The 11514-nt window shown below is 39.0% G+C and overlaps 2 protein-coding genes across 3 annotated transcripts in view; one reads left to right on the top strand and one right to left on the bottom strand.

Moving 5' to 3' along the window:
- Nucleotides 1–53: 53 nt before the first annotated feature.
- Nucleotides 54–11514, top strand: part of FAR1 (fatty acyl-CoA reductase 1) — a 69593-nt gene continuing 58132 nt past the window's right edge. The window contains exon 1 of one of the 2 annotated variants that reach the window (XM_085550107.1): nt 54–391. The gene's annotated coding sequence lies outside the window, so the exon portion shown is untranslated. The remainder of the gene's footprint in view (nt 392–11514) is intronic. The other variant, XM_015863939.3, reaches the window with a different exon arrangement.
- PTH (parathyroid hormone) lies at nt 4454–5694 on the bottom strand. Its single transcript, XM_015863928.2, has 2 exons — nt 5609–5694; nt 4454–4832 (listed from the first exon to the last, which is right to left on the bottom strand). Exons 1-2 carry the CDS (start codon nt 5692–5694, stop codon nt 4559–4561), a joined length of 360 nt encoding a protein of 119 aa, XP_015719414.2. The 3' UTR covers nt 4454–4558.

Below are 11514 nucleotides of genomic sequence, written 5' to 3'. Positions count from 1 at the left end.
CGCGAGAACCGCAGCGACGCGCAGAGGAAGAGACGGGGGCGCTGGGATCTCACGAGACTTGAGAAGGAGGGGGCGGGGCGAGGCGAGCCGCGACGCCGTTGCTATGGTGTCCCAAGCCGGGGCCGCCTGAGGGCTGCCGTCACCACGGGGCCGCACCGCACGGTGTTCGTCCGAATCTCGATCCCCGTCCGAATCTCGATCACCGTCCGAATCTTGATCCCCGTCCGAATCTTGATCCCCGTCCGAATCCCGATCCAGATCCCGACCCCAGTCCTCTTCCCGGTCCCGATCCAGTCTGGGTGTGCGGGCTGAGAGGCGGCGCTGGAGAGCGAGCGCCGCCCGCCGGGCTGAAGAGCCGCTGCCGCCTCCCGGCTAAAGGTAAAACCTTAAGGTAAAACCTTTAGGTGAAACCTTTAGGTAAAACCTTTAGGTGAAACCTACGGCGGTGCTGAGGGAGCCCTGCTATGGGATGCCGTGTGCTGAAGTGTCTCAGCTGTAGAGATAACACTCCGTGCACGGAGAGCCGGCTGATCCCCAGCCCCAGCTGGATCTATGCCTGTCAGTGGTATCTGCCTGTTTTCTAAGTTATTCTCTGTATCAATGCAATTAAACACAGGCAGAGGTTGACTTTTATATCAGGCACAGATCTCTCTACCTTTTGAACATCCGTTTGTTCCCCTTCGTGTGCTGTGGAAAGCCGGGTTAATTGCAAAACAGGGTCTTTTGCAGTCTGGGGAGTAAAAAACAGTCTGGGGAGCAGCCCCGCTGTCAAAATCTGCCCCTGTGCACGGCAGTGGGACAGGCTATCGTGGAATGCCATTCTGAGACCTTGTGGTAACACACATCTAAGGGAAATTGTGCAGGCAAGGGGGAACTTGTGTCCAGGCTCTACCTCAAGCAGGACTCTGCCTTGAAGCATCAGTCAGTGAACAGTAACATAATGGGTTATGTTTTCATTTAAGTGCTTAAATTGCAGTGGTTGGCCTGACTGGGTGTATGAGAAATTGGTGATCATAGCCTGAACCTTTGATTAATTGGCTGAAGCAAGTGTTTGGTCAGCTGTGGGAGCCCAGGTGAGAGTAATTTAGCTGTGCTCCCAGAAGGGGTGGAGCTTGACTCCACCTCCTCTAGACCCCATTTAAGGGCTGACCACCACTAGGGCAGCATCTCTTGGAGATTACTCTTAGGTGGAGATTATGGTGGTTCCCTGCAGACTGAGGTCTTCCATTGGGTGAGTTTTCCTTGTAAATAACCTTTTGGTTATTTATAATTGCTATTTTTTTATTACTTGTCACCATACAGTTATGTTTTTAAGTGCTTAAATTGCAGTGGTTGACCTGACTGGGCAAACTGGGGAAAAAATCCTCAGCCCTGGGAGTGTAAGTCAAGGCAATTCAGCTGTGTGATTGGAAGGGGTAGAGCCTGGCTGCACCACTCTTAGACCCCATTTAAGGGTTGCTTGTTCCTGGGCAGGGAGCTCTGTTTGATGATTCTTTTTTCATGAAGCTTTTTTCTGTAAATCTGTGATTTTCTAATACATGTGGTCAAATTTCTTTTCCTTGCTTTACAGTCACCACAGAGATAAACCACATGGTTCTATAAATCCACAAGCAGGACAATGGTGGGCAATGCAGGATGCACAAATGCATTTGAATGTGCATGCTGGGTGAGGAGTCAGATGGTGTATGTGGTTTGGCAGTAAGATGAGCAGTGCAAAATAGCAGTTTTTACAGAAGCTAAGTAAACAAACCGAGTCCAGGAAGGGGTAGAGGCTGTCTAGAGACGATATACAATTCCATCTTTGGAAGGCTATTCCTATGGATGTGAGAGGTACTAGTGCATTTCTAACTTTTCCTCACTGTGACAAAAGTCATAAGGAGTCTTCACTAGTGGTTATGTGTATGTCTGATTCTGTTGTGGAATGCAGCTGATTTGTAATTTAGGTTGCTTAGATGTAAGTACAAGCTTTGGTGGTGTGAATTTAAGGTAGGGAGAAGAGTCTGTAAGATCTGTGTCTGTGGGAAAAGAGCTCAAATGCATTAAAGAGTCAAGGCTTTTTTCCAGTGACACTGGGTGCAGAGGACACTTTGGTTCATATATAAAGAAAACTGAGCCAGTATTCAGCCATATGTACCCATTCTTATGGAAGGATAGGCAGACAATGCCATTTGTTTCCATTTATTACTTTTTCTTCCTCAGGCCTTTATTATTATTCTTTATTTCTGTTCTCACTCCTCTTGTTATTATTCATCACCCTATATAGGTATTTCAGCAACTCTATTATAACTTCTTCCTGGTGTTGCAGCACTTGATCAGAGATTTATGCTGTAAAGCTGTAACAAATCTGTTTTCTAAGTAATTCCTTTAAGTAGTAGTTTCATTCAAATTACATCTTTTCTAATGGGTGTTACACAGCATCTATTTGCTTGCCAGTGGCTGGCTTTATGTATGGAGGTTTTATTCAGCCAAAAAATGAGACAGTGCTGGGCATGGATTATCTGCGGCCACATTTATTGCTAAGTAACATTCAGTTGTGCTTCATTTGCCCCACTGAAGCCTTCTGTAAACAGCAAGTATTTTTTTTGAAGCAAAAAGTTAGTTTAAATATTTGTGTAAGTATTTTCCATCCGCTGAACAGCTGAAGATTAGGAAAGAACAAATTGTATGGATAATAGAATTCTTTGCTTAGATCAAACGGAAAGAGTTTATGAATTTGACACTGGAAGTTTGTATAGTGCCTCCCTGTGTCATTGTGAGAGGATGTAGATGGATTTGTACTAGGTAAACACCTTTATTTTTAACCATCTGTATGACTTTGCATAGAAGACAAAAGGAAAGACTGAAAATGCTCTCATTATTTTTGAGTTTACATTGCTGTGATAAAATAAAAGATTGTAATAACCTGGCCCCAAATGCTGAATTACATGAGAATAGTGACAGACCACTCAGTTATTATGCTTCAAAATAATGTCCAAGAGCTTTTGGTCCACTTTATTTTGTAATACGTATGTGAGACATAGGTACAAAATACAGTTTTATTTAGGTTAGCATGGATGTCTGATACAAGAATAAATAAAAAGTGCACATTAAGGCTTTGATTCTACAAATAGGCAGTGTGGAATCCTTGCCTGTGTGTGCAATGCACTGATGTGCACTGGTATATCATCTGCTTGCAGCATCAGAGCCTTTACATGAGTAAAAGTATAGCCTAGATTGTGTACTACAGTTCACTAGTTACAAGTAATCTTTCTAACCTCCGTCAGATTGCATTTATATTTGTAATTATGTGTGAGTTTTCATTACGTTCCACGTGATGTGCTGGACATCAAACAAAGAAAGAAGTGGTATGGGACCACACAGATGTGTTGGCTTAGAACTGGAATTCTGCTCGAGGTTTGAATTCTCACAGTGGAACATTTGGTGGAAACCGCTGTCACTTCTACTGAGAAAAATATTCGTATTATTTAGAAGTGGTTGGGGTCGTAAGCATGTACTTATCTATACAATTTAAACTAATTTTATATTTGCTGCTTTCTTTGCTTATATTATCATCCTTGTTTCTTCCCATCCACGTTCCTGTCAAATTCTTTGAGTTCTGCTTATATTTTATCTGATGGTTCCATTCCCTGATTCCTACATGTTAATGGTTGTTATTTCAGGGTATTAATGAATTGAAATCCCAATTCTGTTTAAGTGCGTGTGTGAAGATGAGTAATTGTATTGATGTGAGCCACTTACCCATGCAGCCTAAGCACAGTATACAGAAATTCATCAGTTATTGACTGAAGGAGAGTGATAACAATTGAAACAGTATCTTGTTTTTATCTTGTGTCGAACCATTTCCCAGTTCTTTAGTTAGGGCTATGCGTACATACATGCTACAATCTCTGCTGTTTCTGCAGTTAATTGAGTTATCTTGTGGAAGAAAGGAAGTTAATAAACCTTCCCTTCATTTCAGTATCCTGTAAAATTTCATTCTTTCATGTGCAATTTGTTTTATTTCATTCTACTTTAATCTTAAGCTTTGGGTTCCTTCTGTTTTTCATGTTCACACTCTTTAATCCTCAATTATTACTGTGCAGCTTTTGCATGTTCTTGACATTATCTGATTTTAGGCTTTCTTGTGAAAATCCAAGTGGATTTAAGTCTGCATTTTGCTTAATGCAGTTATATGTTTGTTTGCAGTACAAGTAGGCCTACAGATTGCAGTCAAATAGTCCCTACATAGGAGTGGTAGAACTGGTCTTAAATGTTTTTTGGCTTTCTTATTCTATTGTGGTTGGTCATTGTTGCTTTTTGTTTTGTATTTAATTCTCTTACAAGTTAATGAGTTAGATCAGCCAGTTAGAAGATACCCAAGAGTTAGCAGCAATGGCCACGGATGGCCTGTAAATATATTTTATTATCTAGTTGTGAAATACTCATTTCAATGGGGCTATGGTCTGGCATGGAGCCTTTAATCCTTATTAGATTGAATAAAAAAATAAAATGCCCTAATTGATCAGTGATCTACAGACATGTGCTTACTTGGACAGTTATAATGCTCTTGGTCTTTTCCTTATGCCTTAGTTTTAAAGACTACATTCATGTAAGTTTTGTCCAGGTCAATGGATTTCTTCTGCATTGCTGCCCGCAAATGCTCAGGGAGCAGCCTCCGGTTTCTTATCTCCCCCAGGACAATATCTTCCTTGTTTCGAGGCCTCTGGGTCCTGGCATCCTCAAGGGCACTGTGCACATCCTGCAGCTTCATCTGAAGCCAGTCCTGTCTCTCCACAGTGTGCCGGTGCTCTCCAAAGTTATGCATTAATTGCATCTCACTCACTGATCTCTTCCTGAAAGAGAGGAAAGGAAAGGACTCATAATGGCTTTCTTAAATTCACCATCTCAAATAAAAATCCAGATTTGGGATCTTGTGTAGGATACTGTAGCACAGAGCTGTACAGCTCACCTTTCTCATTCGTAAAGAGTAGGATAACATCTGGAGTAGAGAGGGAGTATGGATGGTGATTTGATAATTGTAACAGATCTGAGTGAGAAGGCATCAAATGTGGGAAGCAGTCCAGTTTTGTGATAGTGCTTGGCTATGTCTTTATCATTTCTTTTACCTGTTGGGGTTAAGCTTAGGGCTTACAAGACAATAGTTAACTGGTTAAGGCAACTAAGTATGGTATTTGTTCAGAGGCAGTTTTCTTTGAGCACCACAGCAAGGAAGCATGATTTCCTGTGCATTTTTGTCTCAGTGCTGATTGATGTCAGTGTCTGAGGGTGAGTTCCAAGTAGGCTGTCACACAATAAAAATGTTCACCTGCTAGACCCCCCTCAAGCATCTGCTGATAGATGCGGGTTACCCAATGATAAATTTCTTAAAAAACAAACAAACACTTAAATGATTATTCTTAATCTCCTCTTTCCAAAAAGCATTTAAAAACTTGGCATGTTTCTGAGATCTCTACTGCTCTATCTAGAACTCAGGCTTTTGCTGGCTGGGCTGAGGGGTTCAAAAGTGGGACTGGAAAGATTAAAGTAAACCGGTACTCGAGCTGACTGCATTCTTGAGAATAGTTCACATCATTTCACAAACTTTGGCAGCATATAATAAAGTACTTACATCATTGGTCTACCATCAGAGTTGGTAAAAAGACATAAGGCATATAAAATCATTACAGTCTTGGCCAGATTGTTTGTAGAAGTCATTTTTGTCTGCAGAGATGGAAGAGAATAAATGTGTAGATCAGTGTTTCTAGTAATTCTTTGAATTCCAATTAAATTTAGGTTAGGAAAAAAGTTATAAAATGACAGCACACAACAAGAGGCTTTAAAAACATTCTTCCTATGAAACAGATTGCAGCAAAGGGAAAAAATGGTTCTAATACTATTTCTTTTGAGAAATTCTCTGCAACTTTGTAGGCAAGTCTGAAAGCTTCTGTCAGCCTTAATTGCTTTGCATTATCGTCATCTAAGTACTCACAGTTTGGATAACAGGGTGAAAGGTGCCACATCCTTTCAGCAGCACTGTTATTTATCTTTTGCATTTGATATGCTTTAAGTATGTTGAAATACTCATGTATTGCTATGCAGCTGAAAATTTGGGTTCCTTTATATGTCTTGAAAAGTGAAGTTGCATTGTCTTTAGAATGAGGGGGCTGCCAGTCTTCTGGGCAGTTCTGCACAGAGGCGTAACTTTTGAGTTATTTGTTTTTCCATTTAATCACGTAAAATAAATCAGAGCTGAGCCCCCTATATTTTAGTGCTAATCCTGTGTTGTTAGTATGAATTCCACACTGCTTTGTACATCATCAGCAAAGCTGCTGCCTAGTACATACATGAAGAATATTTATTACCAGTGATGCTACAACTTACTGATAAGGCACAGTCAAAATTTCTGTTTCCAGACTGAGTTTTCAGCACTTACTTGCTGGGAAATGCATCTTTTTTGCTATAACTTAAGAAACTTTATACAGAGTAACCGAAACATAAGGAAAGAAAACTCCAGAGTGTGATGTTTTACGGTATTTTCTGCAGTTTTATTTTAGGGCAGAAAAGCATTTGCTATATGAATGTGGTCCTAGCAGTCCATCTAACTCAATATTACATATACAGGAATTGGATTCACTACATTCTAACTCACTGTCTCAGATGTACTCATTTCAAACATTTGGTTTAGATAATAAAACAGTTTGATCATACTCATATTAACGTTTATTTTCAGGCTACCTTAAAAATAAAGCTAAGTAATAAAGCAATATTTAAAATCTTCTAGAGAACTTGGAAATAAAAAAAGAGAGATATACTCACCAGATACTGCCCTGCACAGGGTATGTCGGCAGATGGCTGGGTCTTGATGTCAAGTATATTTAAAGACCACTGAATTGGTTTAGTGGACCCCTTAAATCTAACTTTAAAATAGAGCTTCTAAGTAACTTAGGAGCCCTTTTATTGTCTCAGTTGATGTCACTCTCAACACACACCCTCCTGACCCTCATGTACCCACCCTCGGATGCTTTTGTTAATTTGGCATTTACACGGAAAAGGAAGGTCTCAGCAGAAAGAAAATATCCTTGGTAGCTCTGAAGGAGTTTGACTTTTGAATTCAGATTCCCAATTACTCATTGATTTGTGCCCAAGATAATGTGGTATCTGAAGCTGTTGGAAGGATTTGCAAGGACAGCTTTGTGATGTTAAGTGCAGGCGATGGGGTCAGTGAGCTACAAGTGCAAGATTAAAAAAAATTAAGAAGTTAACATACATGTAATAATTGTCAGAAATAAGAATAGTCATTTTAGGTCAGGAACTGGAATTCTTTGCAAAAGGATGCATTGGAGAGCAGCTGAAACCCCAAAATGATAGACAAACATGTTTCTAATGAAGCTGATTGTATTGAAATGTTGTTAAAATACAGTGTCAGATCCCCATTGCCCTGTTATACCTACAACCATGAATACCTCTCTGTTGCTCTAATGTGCTGGATTAAAATGAAGGCATTTGAAGAGGCTGTGATGTGTATCAGTACTGTATACATTTTGGAAAATCAATGTAGAACTCTGCCTACATTCTAAGAAGAAAAGTGTGTAAATAATACATTCCTGTATACACATAGACTATTTTTGGCTGCAATGTAGTTTCCCTGTGTTATTTGCCTTTTGTGGGTTCTAGAGTATTTTGCCAGAAAAAAAAATATATTTGCACACTTAAATCCACCATTTGGAAGCTATTGTTGCTTTTACAGTGAATTCTGTTTAGTTTATGCATGTTGTGTTGTGTTATTTCACAGAATTGATATTGTAGAGCATTGAATTATGCAGATTGTTGTGGGAAAAGGAAGGGGAAGGATTTCTAGAAGTTCATAGTTCTTTCATTGAGAAGCAAAAAGTCCAATTAAATGAATGTAAGAAATCAGGATGGAACTGCCTTCTGGTATAATTCAGTTGTCAGTGTCCTTCTGTCTACACAAAAAACATAGAAAACATAGCACACAGAGCTTTATGGCAATGATAGGTTTTCTTAGGAGATTTATGTCCATTTTAGCCACTAGCAATACGAACCTGAATGCTGTAGTGAGTGAAAATAATTAGCGGGCATGGCATGCCAGGAAATGAATTAGAAAAATCTCTACACAACTGGTAATGAAAAGCTCAATTTTGTTGACTGTCATAGCCATAGGTAAAACCTTTAAAGCAGAGCCTTAAGGTAATGCTTTTGCACAGGCCTGAAATTGATTTGGAACCTCTAGCAGGTGACAGCAAAGCCTGAGCTGAAGGCCAAGGGCTAGAAAGTGTGGTGTTTGTATGGAGGAAAAAATGTTTCCATAGAACTTGATAGCAAAAATGGTCAGTAAACCATTAGTGACAATTGGATAGTGTGAGCAAACATGAGTTGCTGATGTTGTTCTTGCAGTTGCATCCCTTACAATGAACATGCAAGTCTGGGAGAGAGCCCAGGCTGGAGCTTCCCATAAAACCAAGGCAGAGAAAACACCACAGTATGATATTACAGAAGATGTTTAATGCACTCCAGGCAACTTTGTGTTTGTTAGTGCAGATGCCTTTTAATGAGATGAGATTTTAGTTGGTTGGTTTGCTGCATACCTAGTCTATATAGCAGCTCTTAAATGGGTTTTCTTATTCAATATCATTTCTATTTGAAAATACTCAAACCCTGAGTATCTAAAATCTCAAGTGAAGGTCACTAAACTTGGTATTTTGTGGGCATTCACATGTGAGAAAATATGCAAGACGAATTAAAATTGTGCTTTTTGCCTAAAATTAGAGATGATACAAAAATAATAAAGGTAGTACACATTCAAAATATAAACCACAATATTTGGAAGTTAATTGAGCCTGTGATGGATATTACAGTATCTTTGTTCCAATTCAAAACTGCTTTATCTGTTTATGCAGGAGAGATAACTTATTTGATAATTACTCTTCCTGATGTCCAGAAATGATGTTATTTGAAAACACTTATCCCATGTCATCTGTATTCACTAAATACAGCACTTTGTGTAGGAATGACACATAATAGACCAAATGAATGTAATTCTACAAAGTACTGTAATTCTGGACATTTTTCTTTGGAAAGTGTATCCTCCCCATAAAGCTCAGCTGAAGTTGTTTCAGAAAGATAAATGTAAGATATGTAGTGCATACAGATGGGGACTGGCCTACAGGAGGCAGAGAGGAGGAAGATCACCGTGTATTATGAGCTTCCATTCTGAAAAGCATCAGTCAGTGCTTAAAACTGTAGGAATGAACAGATTGGTTTAGGAACTCTAAGCTACTAGATGTTTCAAGTATCTGCCAGGCAAGGTCAATCAATTTAGAAATTGACTGCAAACAGAGTGTAGGCTACATGATCAATGCGGCTTTTTCATTTTACTTGAAAGAGGTGAGAGAAGTAATTAATGACACTTAGGCTGAAATACAGCAAAGCCTGGAGAATTCTACTTGTGATTTCTTCATGTATGCCAGTAAATTGTCTCAACTTAATATTGAATTTAATTTTCTCGTTAATTGTTACTTAAAACCATAGGATGTTATACATGAAATGAGATAGAATAGTGATATATTCTAGAATTTATTAATGTCTGACATCAGGTGTTACAGATATAAACAAGGGCGCTGAAGAAGAGAGGTTAAAAAAACTGTAGACGCTGTATGGTGGGGAAGAGCTGACTGAAGCCTTTTCCTCTGGCAAGACTTGATCTTAATCAGTGCAAGAGCTACCTCTCCCTGACCTTCCCTTATAGATCGCACAGATACTTAAATCAACTCAGCAGCACAGATTTTTTTTTTATGCGTTGTTTGCTGGAGGCATGCCACTTTACTTTGATACCACTGAATGTAATCAAACCCTGGGGTTGAAAACAAGTGGAAAGCAGACAGATTTTACAGCCAGATTGGCGAATAAATGCCCTTATTCCAAAAATCCTGATTTCTGTGCAGTCAGTCTACTTTGTGAAGTCTGTCTGTTTTGTTAAGAAAAATATATTGCATCTTGAATGTAAACACATCCTAAGGTACTTAACTCCAGTGTGACTGGGAGACACAGTCCTCTCTAGGATTATACTTTATGTGACTTAGTTTTTTCACAAACTGATTGGCTTATCTGCTGTCCTACAGAATTGTCTCTGAGATTTAAAGTGCAACAGCTGAGGTTGATTTAGTTCCATGCTATTTACAAAACCAGGGTTTTGCTGCTTTGTTTGTTCCAGGGGGCATTTCCAGATAAAACACATTAGTATTAGTAGATCATCGAGCAAGAGAACAAGGTAATTGGTGTCACGTTGGATGACTGGTGAGGCAACCTTTCTAAATGTGTCTGAGGAATGTTTTGCTTTGACACAACGAAGATCCAAAGTGACAGTAAGTGAACTGCTTAGAACTTGATTTGATTGACAAGATTTGTGGCCTTTCAAATACCACAGCATCATGTTTGGTAATTTATGTAAGCAATGTTGGGTATCTTCAGGCACTTTTGGGGTTCCTCCATCTAGATTGAGATTTAACCACATGCCAATTTCCAATTAGATGAAAAAATTAAAATTAGAAAATGTAACTCATGAAAAAGACCAGCAGACTTGAGTGAAAATCAGAAGATGGTTTATCACATTCATATAATGTGTTTTTTTTGCAGCAACTGATAAATGCTAATTTGGAAATAATGTTAATTCAGTTACATAGTGTTCTTCATCTGAGAGTCATAATGTTCCTGGTTCTCCCTGATTTCCTATAAGGGAAGTTAAACAGTAGATGATAATTGTTTCTGTTTTACAGACATTTAGGCAGACACAGGTCAAATGCAGATATCTCCTGGGGGGGAAAGAACATTAGGAAGAAAACAGAAGCTGGTAAAGTCTAGTCCCAGCCAACTGACTTGAAGTATATTTCCTATACATAGGGTGATAATCTAGACCTTGTGATCCAGCTTTTGTTAGAGGTTTTAGTGATTAAGTGAAACAAATGCAATGTCTGAATGGATGCTGTTTTTTGCTCTCAATGTAACTTATCCAGGTTATTTAACAGATATCCAGTTTATCGCAGAACTTCTCTATTGACCTATCATGGACATGTCAGGCCTTGATGACATAATCATGAATGCATGAGTGTTTGCTCTTTGCATGCCACCCTATACTACGGCTGCATAGAATTTCATATAGCATTACATTGCTGTTTTGAAGCCTAAACAGAGAGCTTTGCTTACCTCATCTCTCTCTCATGTGAAGAATCTGGAGCTTGATGAAGCAGCCCAGAACAGCAAGGAGGAATGCTGAAATGGTTGTTAGGGAAAGTCATGGAGATGATGTGCATATTATCTACAGAGATGTGTTCTAGTGGTCAGTAACACAAGTACACTCATAACTCAAACAGTAATAAAAGCCATGTTTAGTTTCAACACACACATGTTGACATATCTAAGGAACTGTTAAGTAGATGAAATATAAGTATTTATGTAATTGTATATGTGAGTTTAGATATTCAGATTTTAATGTTCTGGTAAGTTAATTTATAGTCAGTA

Source organism: Coturnix japonica, chromosome 5, assembly GCF_054131305.1.
Source record: "Coturnix japonica strain WE chromosome 5, WE-NBRP24, whole genome shotgun sequence".
NCBI classification, from domain to species: Eukaryota; Metazoa; Chordata; class Aves; order Galliformes; family Phasianidae; genus Coturnix; species Coturnix japonica.
The sequence above is the reverse complement of the archived record's forward strand: the minus strand, read 5'-3'. Positions and strand labels throughout refer to the sequence as shown.